This window comes from Haemaphysalis longicornis, unplaced genomic scaffold (assembly GCF_048455015.1).
Source record: "Haemaphysalis longicornis isolate Haplotype H1 unplaced genomic scaffold, Haemaphysalis longicornis Haplotype H1 scaffold_9, whole genome shotgun sequence".
NCBI classification, from domain to species: domain Eukaryota; kingdom Metazoa; phylum Arthropoda; class Arachnida; order Ixodida; family Ixodidae; genus Haemaphysalis; species Haemaphysalis longicornis.
The window spans coordinates 120,563,523-120,580,429 of record NW_027526460.1 but is presented as its reverse complement, the minus strand read 5'-3'; the positions used below and the strand labels follow the sequence as shown (position 1 = coordinate 120,580,429).

The 16,907-nt window shown below is 43.0% G+C and overlaps 1 protein-coding gene across 1 annotated transcript; it reads right to left on the bottom strand.

Annotated features, from left to right (window-relative positions):
* Positions 1–814: 814 nt before the first annotated feature.
* Positions 815–16,619, bottom strand: LOC144152883 (uncharacterized). The gene is made up of 5 exons (XM_077684412.1): positions 16,480–16,619; positions 14,712–14,851; positions 4,934–4,998; positions 2,733–2,813; positions 815–1,034 (listed from the first exon to the last, which is right to left on the bottom strand). Exons 1-5 carry the CDS (start codon positions 16,597–16,599, stop codon positions 895–897), a joined length of 546 nt encoding a protein of 181 aa, XP_077540538.1. The 5' UTR covers positions 16,600–16,619; the 3' UTR covers positions 815–894.
* Between the last annotated feature and the right edge of the window lie 288 nt (positions 16,620–16,907).

Sequence of the window (16,907 nt, the reverse complement as noted above, 5' to 3'; positions counted from 1 at the left end):
CTGCTCGTCGTCGGAGACATTGCTCTGGATACTAGCTATAGAAAGCTCTCCCATAAAATTATTGCAGCCATTTTGTTGGCATAGTCCCTGGAAATTTGGATTGTCTGCGGCCAGGGCCAGTTTTGCAGAAGAATGGTGCGTTGGCGCAGCGATGAATGCGCGCAAAAAACAGCACACCCAACGACCCTGGGGCCATCTTGGTGCACCTTGAAGCGCCCTCTCCGTGTTTGGCACTGGGGTTTTTTAAGAATAATAATGCTGCTCTAATACATTTTTCTTGTAAAATTGTTTGATTACTTACTTTTCTCACATAGAATATTTTTTTAGCAACAAAAGGTAAAAAATTAGTGTCGTCAGCTTCGACGCTGCATTTCGCAATGGTCGTCTGCACTCCGCGGTGAGATAACCATCAGAGGCATCTACAGTACTGGTCATGGTTTAAAAATTTCTGAATAAATTATTGAGACCCTAAAAAGATGCGAAGAAATGATATTGCCGGGACGAGGTATCAACACTACTGTTTAGTTTTTAGAAAAATGTCTCAGCAGCAAAAGGGGCCAGTTTACTGAGAGGACCCTGCAGTCGACTGGTGTGCTGTCTTTTCGAGGCTTTATTTTCGAGGTTTCTAAGCGGAGGAAAGCCAATGGCTTGCGCAAATACTCTGGTTGTCGCCGGAGACGACCTGCTGGGTGCTAGACACAGAAAGCATCCCCGTGAAATTATTTCTGCCGTCCCTGCAGGCCCCCAAAAAATGACTGTGCAGGGTTTCTAAACGGAAAGAATGAAATGGGTAGGACGAATACTCAGTTTTTTAATGCTTCTTTAAATGTACATTTATGATAGTACATGGAGCTCTACATGTACATTTATGACAGTACACACTATTTTCGAGCTCTACTTGTAATCGCCTTCGCCATCGAAGCAAAGGTCTCTGCTGTACTTCGGAACGATAACGCCGCAAGTGTCAACGAACTGGTCGATGCAGTGTTGAGGCACGTTATCCTTTACTTCTCGTATGGTCCAAAGTATGCATTCTGGAAATGAGGAAGAACGATTTATCCACGTAAACGTCATCTTTACATTTGTAAGGTGTATAGTGTAACGTCATTCCGAAGGTAACGTGTATTGTTTGTGTTGCAAATGTATTGGCATTATGATCTCGCAAAAATGTTTACTTAGAGAACCGCTTTACATGCACGAGGGCATTTTTTTTGCCCGAAGTTTCAATTAGCGTATTGTAAAAATTCTTAAAATACCGTTCCTATCTTATCTAGAACCAAACCAACTTTTAATTGTACATGAAATACCGTCTAGAACAACCTAACTAAGCCAAGATTTTCCAAGAAACCAAAAAAAAACAATTTTGTTTAGTGCTTACAGCAGAGCGTCGAACAACGTGTATTAGTACGAATTCTTTCAAGTTTAGTTTGTAAACTTTAGTATGGTTAGCCGGTTTCTGTTACATCTCCTGGGACCTTAGTGCACATATTTGCGCTGCAAATGCATGTCGCAGGGTTAGAAGCTATAAAAACATTGTTTTGCATGCGTAAAAAATACTTCACCTTATCGTAAGGTAACCATGCGAAACAGCTACTTGCATAATAGTGCGACGTGTCTGTTTGTGTAGTTCTGGCTACTTGATTGTGCTGAAAATATAATTCTTCAATGCAGCCTTCGCCAGCAGTACCTAAAACCTTCTAATCGCTATAGAGAGTGATCATAATTAAGTATACAGGGTTTCTTAAAATGAAGCGCTTAGATTTATGTGAAGATCACCTCTGCATAGGGGTATGCGCCCAGGGGGACACAGGCGTAGGTTGTACCTATTGAGGCTTAATTATATAAGATTGATGAATAAAATTTTCAGTGGCTGCATTAAGCAGGCATTTTTGCATTGAAATGTTATACGCAATCGTGTTTATACGTATTTTTACACGACAGAATTTTTCTAGTACATCCGTACTAAGAGATATCGAACTGTGACGTTTAATGGCCGTTCGCATGATTACCCATGCAACAAAGTGAAGACCAGCGCAAAGCTGCTCCCTTTTGCGACGTGTTGCTGTGTACGGTGTTAATTTTGACAACGTGGTGGAGGCATAGGCGTAAGTGACACGTGGCACCCTTTCGCTCTTGGTTGGTGTTATGGCAATCTGCAGTACTAGGGAACGCTGTCGAAACACAGGAGAAAATTGAGGAGCTCTGCGCCGGTCTTAACTTTCTTGCGTGAGTAATCATGCGAACTGCAATTAAAATTCGCAGTTTGACATCGCGGAGTGCAGATCCACAAGAACAATTCTTTAAAATGAACCTGCGTGAAAAAACGATTGCGTCTAGTTTTTTATTGCAAACATGTCTGCTTATTGCTGCCACAAAAAAGATATTATTGAATTTTAGTTAATTCAGCCACCGCCATAATTACCACCTAATTCGGTGTCCTCCTTGGCGCATAACCTCTACGTAGAGGTGGTCTCCAAGTAAATCTAAGGGCCTAGTTTATAAAACCTGTCGGCTTAATCTTGTCCACACTGTATACTAGTTCGAGATTTTGTACTACATCGTATGGGGCTGCAAACTAGCTCCGTGTTCCAAGAGCAGCAATGCAGCAGAAGCTGTCCCGGGAGCCGAAGAAAAGGAGCAATGTGATTCGACCAAGGTTGTCTTCGCGGACCTAGCCAGGGTCTTTTCTGTGGCAAGGGGTGCTACACCAGGGGGAAGACTATAATACTCACGATTTCCATTAAGGTTCAGGTAGGTTATGTAACAGTACTCGTAGTCGGTGAAGTAATATTGGCCTTCGTAGAGAGTCGGGTCTGCAAAAATGCAAACAAAATCTTTTAGCCTACGTACAGAACTGCACCCAATCTAGGGTGAAACGCGTCGAGAAAAATGAGCTGTGATTTTCCACAAGGAAAGACAACAAATGAGTGTTTAATGCAGAATGTTCCCGAAGCTTTGTCTTTATTCTGCTACCTTGACGAAGTTTTTTTTTGTGTTCCCAGTGATGCATAGCAAAACACGGTTCACTCTGAAGGAACCCAAAAAAAGGTTTCGATAACAAGCGATTTCTGAATTTACATTTCTCGTGGAGTTCACTTTTATTGGCCCTGCGTTTTGTTATGGTTTTTGGCAATTGGAAATTTTATTCTACCATTTCCATTTCAGGCCTTCATTTTTACAACAGTGAGTTTTTCTGAACCAAAATGCCCGACATTTCAAACTTTAACGTGCCGCCATAATTTTAGTTCTGTGGCTACTCCCCTCTCCGCCGCCCCCTCCCCCTTCCCCCGCCAATAAATTGCCTGGTGTGTGCTTTTTTTGCTTTCTTGATGAAAACGAGGAAAGTGAAACTCAGAAAGAACACTAATGCGTCCACAAAAGAACGGCGAAGTAGAAACAATACCTGGACGCGGTGTGAGTTCATCTCAAAAATTTACGAACCACGATAGCAATAAGCGCGCTCCGACAGTTCAAACCTTGCTGCGTTCAGTTTTATGCGATGCCGGATTTGCCGGGCAGCAGTCCGCAAAGACTGAAACGCATAAAATTGAACAGAGTACGGTTTAAGTAATGCCATACTTCCGCGTAATATCTCAACTTGTTAAGAGAAGCCCAGAAAGAAGGTATTAGCATGATATTTTCTACCCCTGGGATGCTCCGTAGCGTACGTGCTAGCATTCACGGGAAACAGGCCAATAGAAATGTATGCAAATCGCGGCACCAAACCAAATTTCTTGACTATTCTGGCCGTTTTCTTTCTTTGATAACACTCTCTAATGCGGAGGTTTACATAGCAAAACGGGCCTTTATATCAACAACAGAATTCGTGAACATCGCACGTTCCTCAAAAGTGGCAGGGGAAAAAACCTGGCCTTTCTGGTTAGTCAGGCCTGCATTGCGGATCTATTGTGTGGCAAATAGTGATGAAGCAGGCGCGAGAGCTTATCGACGGCGAATAATTTTTTAGCAGGACTTCGGTGGTAATCAAAGATAACGAAATTACTTTTCTTTGTTGAGTACAGCGATTGCAGTACGGGTGCGGTTTGTTTGTATTTCGGGTTGCCTGCCTGTGCTCCAGAGTGTGAGAATACATCTGCGTTTGCGCCACTGAAGAAAAACGTACTTAGGGGTGTTTCGTTTGAGCAAACAGTTATACGTTCAGTGGCCGTCTGTGTGTTGTCTCTTACTTTGCGCAACTTTTTGTTACTGGGTTTCACTTCACAAAGAAAAAGCTTTAAATCATAAAAAAACTGGGCTGAACAGGACGATCAAAGGAAACAGTGATCAGTCTAGTCTCTTTTCCTTGAAGTTTCAGTCTTTTAGGAGTATCTCATTAGCGTTTGCGCTGATAGGAGTGAACAAACAACAAACATTATAAAGCACTGAATACGCCTACCTCCTCCTGCTAACCGTATTAGTTGAGAACAAGTAATCACGAAGAGTTCTCACGTTCTCAAGCTGTTATTTCTAGCGGGGAACCCCGCTGTGGCTCAGTGGCTATGGCGCTGTGCTGCTGAGCACGATGACGCGGGTTTGATTCCCGGCCGCGGCCTCCAGGTGGTCAGAATTAATCCGGAGTCCTCCACTACGGCGCCCCTCATCGCCCGCGTTGTGGCGGCGCGTTAAAACCCTACAATCAATGGAGGGGGTCGCAGTAATATCATCAAAAAGTGTTTGGTGGGAACTTTTGGTTTTTAGCTAAGGTTGTTATTAGCCTAGCTGCTAGCGCACCGTTGTTTGCAACCGGACTAGACAAAACGGCCTCCGAAATTCCCAAAGGTTTGTAGGTACCGACCTTGTGGCTGCACCTAACTTAGGTTATTTTTTATCATTCGCAAGAGCAAACGTTTCTTTGAACTTTTGCAGCTTTGATATAGATTTTACTAAAGTACGAGAGTAGGTGGCTGAGAAAAAGCTTTTTCGTTCTCCTTACCTTCTCCAACAGTTATTAGAAATGCCGATGGAGTTTCTGCTTGCTTCACATTAAAAGGTAGAACGCTGCACAGGTTTGAGGAAAACAGTTACTTTCTACGGAGCAAAACAGATTATAAAGCGTCATTTATCTTCGGAATGTTATTGACAGTTTTAACTCTTCCACAGTTCGCGTCTAACTGCCCCCGCTGCCCATTGTGAGAAATGAAATTTTGTGGGCAGTAAACAAGTAGCAAGACCATTTATGTGCCTGGTAGAACTTAAAAAAAGAACAACGGCAAAGAGTGCAGAGAAAACGCAGACTTGTAATTTGTTGGGTTTATTCATTTATCTGAAGTGGTTGAAACAATGATTCTCATATTACATGTTTTATCGCTTTGGTAACGTAGTTCGTGCGCTTTTTTGAACACAGAGGGGTTTGAAATATTTTCAAACAATCAGGTGTAATGCCGCTTAGTCGGATTAAAAAGCTCATCAAAGGGACCAATCGCTCCAAACAAGCGTAATAATTGGAGAGATTTCCGAGAAATCTGGTCAAAAGTAATGCTGGGTGGGGCGCAAGGTACGCCATTTGCCACACAAAATGAAGTAATACTTATCCAGCCGAATTTAGTATTTTGCACTATTTATTGTGATGTTAAAGGTCCCCAGGTGGTCGAAATCACCCTGGAGCCCTCCACTACGGCGCGCCTCATCGCCTGCGTTGCGTGGGCGCGTTAAACCCTTAAATCAACAACAATCAACTATTTATTGTGAAGGGTGCATTACCCAAAGAAACTAAGAGATGAAAATACTCTGTACTAGGCAAGTGAAATCTAGATATAAGCCGGCTAGTTGAAACAGGGTGCCCTTGTCGGTTCTTGTACGGGTGCAGACATGTTGGAGGGAACCTCTCGCCCCAGAAGATAGTCGTGCGAAGTTAAACGATGTCAGACGAACATAAGTAAAATATATATCATCCCCGCTTCATGACATTGCGTATACATACTCACATAAGAAAAATATTTCACGAAGCCGAATTTCCTCTTTGAGCTTCTAAATAAATCTTAAGAAGACCACAAACTTGACTCGAAATTCACGATTAGGATTGATGATTTTTCACAATTCCTACTTCCAGCCTATTGTTTTTACTATTGTTACTTCCAAGAATTTGTTGAATAGTACGTCCCACCCAACGTTTAAAGCGAATCTTTCTATACCTAAATGATGGCGTTCGATGTCTCACTGATGGCATTCGATGTCGCTCCATAATGCAGTGCAGCGAAATGGGCTTTACACAGTGGGTTTTACGAAAAGAAGACGAGGATGATTAAGCACACGAAGTGCCTCAGGAAACAAAATTCTTCCCGTGGTCGTAATCGAACCTGGGTTTCTGTGTTGTGACGCCGATGGGCATCCCATTCCGGCATTCCAACGCGGTCGAAGCAAATTAGATTTTGGTCTTTAACTTTGACTCCGGTTGCATAGGAGAAAGCATCGCTTAATAAGCATGCTTGCTGTAGTAGATGGCTTTGATTTTTTAAGTGCGAATGCACTTTATAAGCGACCCCAAACCATCCACCGCCGGCGTCGGCGGCGGCGGCGTCGGCGTCCGCAGTGCTCTTTAAAGAAGAAACAGCATCCGGCGCCAGGTTTCGATCCGAGGACTTTGCGGGCCGCAGCCCGACGCTCTACCGAATAAGCCACGGACTTTTTTTTTTTTTTTTTCTTTATTGCCGGGTTTGGACATCAACTAAAACAAAAAGGCATGAACAACAAGGGTAAAACCGCTAACGCTATGGTCGCTAGCGTAGCTCAAATTAAAAACGCGGCATGTTCAATACTTTTTCCACCTCCAAAATCCAGTCCGGTACACACGGCTGGACCTTCCACACTTCTACTATCCGTCTGACGTTCTCGCAGAAATACTGCCTCGCTGGCCTGGCATCAATATCACTGTTGCGGAAAGCCATGCGAGACCTCCATATGCCGTGCAAGACCAAAAGCATTAACAAATCATAAGGTACACCATTACAGTCTTCTACACACAGGAACCGTATACCGTGACAATCAAGAGGGAAATCCTTTTTCAGGGTACGCTGTAGCACGTCCCAAAGAAAGACCGCGTCCCAGCAATCCAGGAACACATGTTCGATTGTTTCGGGCTTCTTACACAGGGTACAGTCCACACCCCACGGGACAAATAGGCCCTTCTCCTGCATCCACGCTTTCACAGGTAAAACACCGGCGTGCAATTTAAAGAAAAAGGATTTGACACCAGGTGGAACCGCCATTGCTTTGACCCTTTTCAGTACATCTTGGCCAGTTCCTGCACGGTACAACGTTCTATACAGTGGAACTGGCAAACGAAGATCAAGGAGATCTCTATACAACTTTTTCTTCTGTACATTGCACAAGTATTCCATGGAAAATCGTGCGCACAAAAATTGAGCCGCTTGGACGACTTCACGCAAATAACCATGAATACCGCCGGCTAATGGTTGGGTTGAACTAACAACATACTGTGGTAAGACCCTGCCCAAGCGTACCTGAATAACGGTGCGTAAGAAAGGATCTTGCACCTCGCGCAGAAAAAAAAGGCGGTTTACAACTTGACGCAGAAAAAGATGTGCCAGTGACAGACCCCCGGAGCGGACGCGTCGAAACAAGTTCGTGCGACTCGTCCGCTCCCAAGTAGACCCCCAAATAAATACGGCAAACACGCGGTGCAGCCTTTGCACATTTGCTCGCGCACAGTGGAGCACTTGCATCACGTACCACACTTTAGCCGCGAAAAACAGATTACACGCTGTCGCGCGAGCGAACATTGACAACATTTTTCCTTTCCCTTCCCACTTTTCCGTCCTATCGCGCAGCTCTGTCACCTGCCTTCGCCAGTAAGGATCGCTATCGCGGTAGTTTTCTAGTGGCACACCGAGATACTTCGGAGGCGTCTGTTCCCAGCTTATACCTTCGTATATGCTTGGTGTCGCATCCCAGTTACCGTGCCACAGGCCCAAGCATTTTTTCCAGTTGACAGAGCTTCCGGTACAATAACAGAATCTTTTAAGTATCTTAACGGCCTCCCCTATGCTGCTTCTGTCTTCAAAAAAAAGAGCGATGTCATCGGCGTACGCAAGCACGCGCACTTCGCATGACTGCAACCGAAAACCGCGTATACTGACACTGTTCTTAATGCTCAAACAAAAGGACTCTATAAATAAACAGAAAAGTAAGGGCGAAAGAGGACACCCTTGACGTACCGAACGCGACACTTTTACTGGAGTGCTGAGTGCCTTGTTTATAACAAGACTTGTGGTGCACTCCTTATACGACATACGCACTCCATCAGTAATAACCTTTCCAACGTTGAAGTGCTCTAGAATATCAAGCAACAGTTCATGTGAGACCTGGTCAAAAGCTTTTTCCAGGTCGATCTGAAGGAGGGCCACAGCGGACTGCATGCAATCGCAGCATTCTAAAATGCTTCGAGTTACATGGATGTTGGTTGTAATTGAGCGACCTTTTATTCCACAGGTTTGGTGTTGCCCTACCACGTCTTTCATCACAGTCTGTAGTCTTTTAGCGAGTACCTTCATTAATATCTTGTAGTCTACATTTGTTAAAGTTATGGGTCTATACGCGTTTACGCTCATCAACTCCCTTGCATCCTCCGTTTTTGGGATGAGCACAGTATGAGATTTCGAAAAGGATGGGGGCAAAGTTTTAAGTTCGTAGGCCTCTGCATATAATGCACAAAGGATGGGGCTGAGTTCATCTACGAAAGCCTTATAAAAGGCTCCACACAAACCATCAGGGCCTGGGGTTTTACCCGGACTTAGCTCAGAAATCGCTTGCTTTACCTCATCGATTGAAATAGAGGCCTCAAGATATGTCCTCATTTCATCTTCTACAACAGGCAGTAACGTCATGAAATCCTCCTTAAAAACATTCGGGTCTATGGGGTGACGTGCAAACAAGTTATTATAGAACTCTAAAAACGCGCGCTTAATTACTTGCTGGTCCTTAGACACCGCACCCTTATATTCAATATCAGTTATCATGTTTCTGTTTGCATATCGTTTCTCCGAACTGATGGCCCTCTTAGTGGGGGCTTCACCCAAAAGCAATTTCTCCGCCCTCGCTCGCACTAATGCGCCATGATACCTTTCTTCTTCCATGGCCTCCAACTGGGCTTTCAGTGATTTAATGTCCTCTTTAAAAAGCCCTGGTGATTCGCACTCCAATTCTGTAAGCTTTTTTAAATTTTCACGAATCACCTTTTCGTTTTTCATTTTATTATTTCTGAGGACACTAGACCTTTCTAGTGCCGTTATCTTAACGTTCTGCTTGAACATTTCCCACTGGAAAGTCAAGCTTGTCTCACTCCCATCTATTTTTTCCATCATCCCTTTTACATCTGCTACAAATTGTTCATCCTGTACTAGCTTACTATTCATCTTCCACAAATCCCAGTTAAACTTTGACGCTTTCTTCTCGGGCCTGCCGAGTGAAAACGAAACAAGGCAATGATCGCTAAAGGATATAGGAAGGACAGCATACTGGCAGCACTCAGGCACAAGTTCTAGCGAGACGTATGCTCTATCCAGCCGGGCATGGCTGGCACCCTGGAAGTGTGTAAACTGCACCTGATGTGCGCCACTAATTAAGTTCCCCACATCCTCCAAGCCAAAATCAGCCATAATTTCATCCAGTACTACAGTACTTCCGTCACGAAAGGGGGTGGTGCTCGATTTATCGCGAGCGGCACACACACAATTGAAATCTCCCAGCACAATAAGAGCACGTTCTGTGCCGAGCCAAGCGCGACACTCTTCAAAAAACCCTTTTCGTTCATCGACCCTTATCGGCGCATACCCGAATAAGCCACGGACGCGACGCTGATATTGTCAGTAACGCGCCTTATATCTTTAACGCATTCAAACTACGTCGTCAGCGGCGTGCGTTGGCGACTCAGCGGCGTTATAGCGGCTTGATAACTGCGTGGTGTACACGTGATACTACAAACCCGATGGAAGAGATGGAAGAGAAGGCGGCGAGGCGGTGGGCTGCGGGGGCCGAGCGCAAGCGCCGCAAGCGGGCCGACAACCGTGCATTCGCACTTTCACATTCTCCCCCTCGGGGAAATGCGGGGGAATTTTTTATTTCTGTATCATGCCAAACAAAAGTTATCTTTTGGAAGTACGAAAATATATTTGCAATAAAAATGAAATTGCATGAGAGGTTTAAAAAACTCAGCACTGTTCCTCAAATTATAAGGTTCGATAGCGGGTTGCAGATACGTGGCTTTGTTATGTAATCATGGAAACATAGCAGAACGCAGCAGGTTAGTACACTTTCATGCCTGATATTTCATTCACCTTGGTAGGGCATATTCCGTTAAGAACTTAAGTGTTGTTACGGGCGGCTGCGCACGCTGACCAATCCAAACTCAACCAAACAATTTTTTTCGCATAGCGAACGTAATTTTGGTAAGCCCGTCCCTAATACGTCCCTAGGAGGTGATACGTCCCTAGCCAAATACGTCCCTAGGCGGTGATGGAGAGATCTGTTGGCATATTTCCTTGCGTGGTTCGTATGTTGACCGGAAAAACTCTGCGGTCCTTGGTACTTGATGGAAGGGCGTGGAGTGGCTGGGTCGCTCTATGGGTAATATGCTTAGAAGCAATAATAACGTGCGTAGTGACATTTATATTGTGATTGACGCTCGAAGGAACTTCTCATGTTTGACAAACGTACCTGAAGTGTGATCTAAGATTTTGTGCTTACGTTTAGTGTTGAACCACAAATATTGAGGGGCTGTACACTTAAATTTCAGGGGTTGCGTGTGGTTTACTTAAGCACTTGTTCTGTGCATGGGAATATTAGACGCGTTTGCATCCTTTCGATGCTAATTTTCAGTACCTATTCTAGTAATTCAGTAATAGGGTGTGTTCAGATAAGGACAGCCAAAGTGGTGCCATGACCATTTTTTGTTTGAGATGAAACTTTAATATTGTGTAGAGCACTGCATCCCCACCGTGGAACTGGCATTAGTTTAGTGAGTAACGCCATAGTTGATTTAATAAAAAATTATTTAGAACGCGATTGGGCCAGGCTACTTTCCACATTGCTCGGTGTGGCAACTTCGGGGACCCGTAAAACGAAGCCAAATTTTTTTCCAAATTTTCCTAATTTTTTAAACAAATATTTGCAAACTTTTCTGCTGGATTCGTGAAAATGGAATTTGCAATATTTATATTTCTGGAGAAAATATTTCTCAAACTTAGTAGCGAGCGCAGTGGCGTTCAAAAGTGGCACTTCTAAAAAAAAGTTTTTACACATCGCCCTGAAGTCTAAGCTGTCTAGTTTTTTAGACGTGTTTACGAGGGGCCGCTGAACACCTCATACTCTTCTCAACGCTCTACAAAAAACATTTATGAAAATACCGCTTCGTGAAATACGACAAAAAATGAAAATTTGGAAAAAAGGTCCACCTTTCGACGTCATTTAAAAAGAATCATGTTTCTCAATTCTCGCGATATTTACACAAAATGGCACTCAATTACTGGGTACTCTAGAAAGCTAAAAATTTGTTGCATTATTTTTGTTGTAACTCGGAAAAATGATGTCGCATTCAACACATTTTTTTAATGTCCGATCAACGGTTGAGTAGCAGTTCTCAGTGAAAAAAGACAAAGAATTATGGCCGTTTTTTACATTTTAGAAAAATAAAGCACCTGATATAAAGAAAACTGATCATAGTATTCATATTTAACCATTGTTCAACTTCTTAGGGTTGCGGCAGGCATGAAAATAATTGTGAGGTTTCTGAGCTTGTTTCTCCCACCAGAGTAAGGCTAACACTTTATTTCTTTATCGCATTGCCCTAGCTGTGTCATAAACCCGTATGTTTGATTTATGACACTGCTTAATCGCACATTATTGGTAATTTACACCATTTATAACCAAGTAACCTCGCTGCTGGCACTGAGAATATTTGACATGGATCGTCATAGTCAAATGTGTAGTATTTCCGTTCTACCTGGTACATGCGAAGCGCCAACTGCAAAACAACTTCGTCTTCCCAACTGTCCGTCTTTCAGGCTCCCAGGGATAATGAATAGATGTGCTTTTTAGACAGTTTGTTTTTAGCTGTTGGAAAGATAAACTTTTATCCCATTACAAAATCTGCCAACCTTTACTTTGAACACTTCAAGGTTATGGGGAAGGTGCAACTTTCTAGTTCCAAGGCCCTTAAAAGAGTCGACAAACTGTGGTCGGAAGCTTTGCTTGTGCTGTAGGAATTACTTCCCGACGAAGGTAGAGGATACCATTGACCGCAGAGGCAATAAAAGTGTGTTCACGTGCGTTTTGATGTCGAGAAAGACTACGACTCTTTGCGGCAGCACAGTCTTGATTCGGCTCACGCATGCTTGGGGTTGGTCGAAATCAAGCGACTTCTTGAGCAGCATGCATGAATATGCGCTTTAATAATGTGTATAAATAACGGTGGTGCCACTCAATTTAAGAACAAATATCAGTTCCTCTAGGTGCGCAGAAGTGAATGTCAGGTCACTAGGGTGACAAAGTGGCTTTCCTCTGTAACCGGACATGATAAAAGTGCGTACGATGGCGTGGAGAGCCTTCTGAAGCATCAAGCTGCTGTGCATATTTTGCGTTGACCTTCAAGCGAAACCACAAAAAGTACGAAATAGTTCGTGGACAGCATCCTGTAAAGTGAATTTTGTCATGCTATATCTTGGCGAAGGTGATATCGCCACATTTGAGGAGAACAAACAAGAGAAAAGCAAAATGTTCCGCCGGTACTCGGAACCCCGCATCCTCCCGGAAATAGCAAACTAAAACAAAAAAAATTGAAGGTACACAACATCGAACTCGGACTCGGAGAGGCAGCGACGGTTTTCACCTCTGCGTGTCGGCTCTTTAAAGGGCCTTGGAACTAGAAAGTTGCACTTTCCCCATAACCTTGAAGTGTTCAAAGTAAAGGTTGGCAGATTTTGTAATGGGATAAAAGTTTATCTTTCCAACAGCTAAAAACAAACTGTCTAAAAAGCACATCTATTCATTATCCCTGGGAGCCTGAAAGACGGACAGTTGGGAAGACGAAGTTGTTTTGCAGTTGGCGCTTCGCATGTACCAGCTAGAACGGAAATACTACACATTTGACTATGACGATCGCATGTCAAATATTCTCAGTGCCAGCAGCGAGGTTACTTGCTTATAAATGGGGTAAATTACCAATAATGTGCGATTAAGCAGTGTCAGAAATCAAACATACGGGTTTATGACACAGCTAGGGCAATGCGATAAAGAAATAAAGTGTTAGCCTTACTCTGGTGGGAGAAACAAGCTCAGAAACCTCACAATTATTTTCGTGCCTGCCGCAACCCTAAGAAGTTGAACAATGGGTAAATATGAATACTATAATCAGTTTTCTTTATATCAGGTGCTTTATTTTTCTAAAATGTAAAAAACGGCCATAATTCTTTGTCTTTTTTCACTGAGAACTGCTACTCAACCGTTGATCGGACATTAAAAAAATGTGTTGAATGCGACCTCATTTTTCCGAGTTACAACAAAAATAATGCAACAAATTTTTAGCTTTCTAGAGTACCCAGTAATTGAGTGCCATTTTGTGTAAATATCGCGAAAATTGAGAAACATGATTCTTTTTAAATGACGTCGAAAGGTGGACCTTTTTTCCAAATTTTCATTTTTTGTCGTATTTCACGAAGCGGTATTTTCATAAATGTTTTTTGTAGAGCATTGAGAAGAGTATGAGGTGTTCAGCGGCCCCTCGTAAACACGTCTAAAAAACTAGACAGCTTAGACTTCAGGGCGATGGGTAAAAACTTTTTTTTTAGAAGTGCCACTTTTGAACGCCACTGCTCTCGCTACTAAGTTTGAGAAATATTTTCTCCAAAAATATAAATATTGCAAATTCAATTTTCACGAATCCAGCAGAAAAGTTTGCAAATATTTGTTTAAAAAATTAGGAAAATTTGGAAAAAATTTCGCTTCGTTTTACGAGTCCCGGAAGTTGCCACACCGAGCAATGTGGAAAGTAGCCTGGCCCAATCGCGTTCTAAATAATTTTTTATTAAATCAACTATGGCGTTACTCACTAAACTAATGCCAGTTCCACGGTGGGGATGCAGTGCTCTACACAATGTTAAAGTTTCATCTCAAACAAAAAATGGTCATGGCACCACTTTGACTGTCCTTATCTGAACACACCCAATAATAGTGTCTGCGCGCAAGGATCAAAAGTGCGTGATGTCCGAGGTGGTGTACTAAATTCCATAGCCCTACGAGGGCCGGTTATACATAGATTTTGCCTCAAATGTACCTGAATGTTTTTTTGCGCTAAACAAACGGGAAATGTATGACAAGCGCCAGCTGTTCAGGAGTATCGAACGGTTATGACTTTATAAACCGCTTGTTTTTCTAAGACTCTCAGTTCGACGTAACACCGTAGGGCTCTACTTCGGTCCTTGATCTCGCTGTGCCAGTGATTCCGGCACTGGCTTGACATGGTGACGGCGATCGAGCTGCGACGAGAAGGGGGGGGGGGGGGGGGACTAAAGGGCTCGGCACAATAAAGTGAGCGTAGGACACACCAGGGTCATGGGCAGTGAAGATGTGCCACTTAACCTGCTATGCCAGCTGGCTCAGCAGCCAACTTCAGTTATCCCGGCGCCAGATATTTGTAAGAAATAAAACAAATGTAGCCAAGCTGTTATATTACTGCACGAGAACTGCACAAATATACATACCCATTATCTCCGAAATCCACGTTAAAGATAGCCGCTCGTGCTATCGGATCGATTGCGGTTCTCCATGCCGAAACACATTCAAATACAGTGTCGTTGTCTGCGTCAGAGATAGCCATAACCGATTCAAAGGTTTCCCATATCTACGCGAGGCAAAGGGGATATAAAATAAATCACCAATGCAACACAATGGGATTGTGAGTACATAAGAGCAACATACTTTACAAATCCTCGCAATCATCACAACAAATGAACCTTTCTCACTTCAAGATTTTTTTGCTGAGCGTCTTGTGCAACTGTGATTCTCAAAATTCTCACTTATTCAAGAAACATGGCAAAAATGGTAGAATTCAGGCAGCACCGGACTAATTAAGGTAAACCCGGCAACGACCAGACCATGATATCCATGGTAAAAGAACCTTTTTGAATCGCATTCAAGATGAGTGCTTAAAACAGGCATTATTCTCGGCGTGTCTTTTTAAGGCAAACTTAGACACAGTTAGATTTAGGGACACAGTTAGACCCTGTCGCTGTTATTTTTAGAATTGAACATTAAGACCACCTATAGTGGTTGTTGTCGTTTTCCTATACAGAATACAAGCAGCTAATTAATTATTCACAAGGGGAGTTAACACAATGCCAATTCCCGTTGCGAGAATACTAAACAGAAGCGAAACATTGATCACAGTTACCTAAACTGAATTTAATAGCGCATACTATATAGCTTTTATTGAGCAGACCGTGTTTCGCGTATTGCATACGTACATATATGAGGCAAGTTGGTGGTGCACAGCGAACCTATTTGCCCAACAAACCCAGTGGCTTTAAATGTTTAAACCCAGTATTTCGGAATAAAGCGTGTTTGGTGGCTTTTCATCCTACACATGTCTATTTTTGATGACAGTTCTTTTATCTTGCTATTTACTATTTGAATTCTCCTTGTATTGTCCATGGGACACAAAAAGCGGTTTGGCTCTACTTATTTCATGTTGCCTTAAATATATACTTGTTTTTTTTAATCAGAAACCAAACAGTCGTACCCGGTAGACAGCTTCGTCCAATGAAAAATACAAACCAAAATTTCAACCAAATAATAAGACGGGAGTACATTTTCGCGTCAATAAAGTTTTACAAGATAGGTTTAAGCGTTGGAGCAAGGGTATAAATTTTGCTAAACGGTATTGCACTGGCGTCTGTCAAGCCCGTCGACAAACGACAAGAAGTTAAACATTTATGTTCTCCTTTACCGGAGTTCTGGCATCCGGAGCTTGAAAGGGAAGAGTTGCCCTCTACAGAACTCTTCGCTGTACAACAGAGCGTTCGGCCGCTTGGTGAAGTATAACTTTGGTATTCAGTTAATGAAGCGTACCTATGGTCATCGGGTGTTGTGTTTACTCCGAAATAAATGCGCTGTCCTCCATTGAGAACAGCAAGTCACATATTTGGAACCCACCAAGTTTATACTCCGCACTTGCCAACGTTACTTTCGGGGGAAGTTTCAAAAAATAAATTATTTTCTCCTCCGAAATGACACAAACCATCGGCATTCAGGCCAAGTTTACGTGTTTTTCAACATACGAATATTTCTTTTTACAAACCGAACATTCGCACCCAGTAAACTGCGTCGTCACTACTACTATTTTTTACCAGTCTGCAACATCAAGACTTAAGGGAAACCAGGTATAACACCTTCTCGTTTTAATGGAAACGGTAAACAGAAAATTCAAACTTAACATCAAAGTAAACTTTTGTAACACTGAAGAAGCGTTACCGTGAAACTATCAGCCTCGTCATAGTGCAGTTTCTGGGGCCCGGGAGGATGGCCAAGTTCTGCCATGGCCATCGTAAAGAGGAAATGGGCACACAGAGCAACATACGCAACCTTTGCCATCGTCTGCTTCGTGCAACGACCTGAACGCAACTGCGACAAGTTCAGGTTGATTGGAGTCACACGTTCTAGAAAGAAAAACGTACGTGCCGGTGTGCGCAGATGTTTTGACATGTCACGTGATCTTTTTGTCAATATTTTATGAAACTCAAGTATGTACGAAAAAAGCAATGTGCGACAAAGCTTCGCAAGAACGCGATACTGGCGCCAAAATTCGCCAGCTCGCATATCACTATAAGTGTTAAGCGCTTTACAAAGAAAATCAAGATGCATTGCCGTAATATACACCAGTCGGTGGTATAGTTGGCTTG

What these genes read in the sequence shown, in the direction of transcription:
- LOC144152883 (XM_077684412.1), bottom strand. Translation starts at nt 16,599, where the DNA reads ATGGCAAAGGTTGCGTATGTTGCTCTGTGTGCCCATTTCCTCTTTACG. An exon ending in ACGAGGCTGATAGTTTCACG is followed by an intron (nt 14,852 to 16,479) that starts GTAACGCTTCTT and finishes TGCCTCGCGTAG; the next exon opens with ATATGGGAAACCTTTGAATC. An exon ending in CCTGAACCTTAATGGAAATC is followed by an intron (nt 1,035 to 2,732) that starts GTGAGTATTATA and finishes CCTCATTTCCAG; the next exon opens with AATGCATACTTTGGACCATA.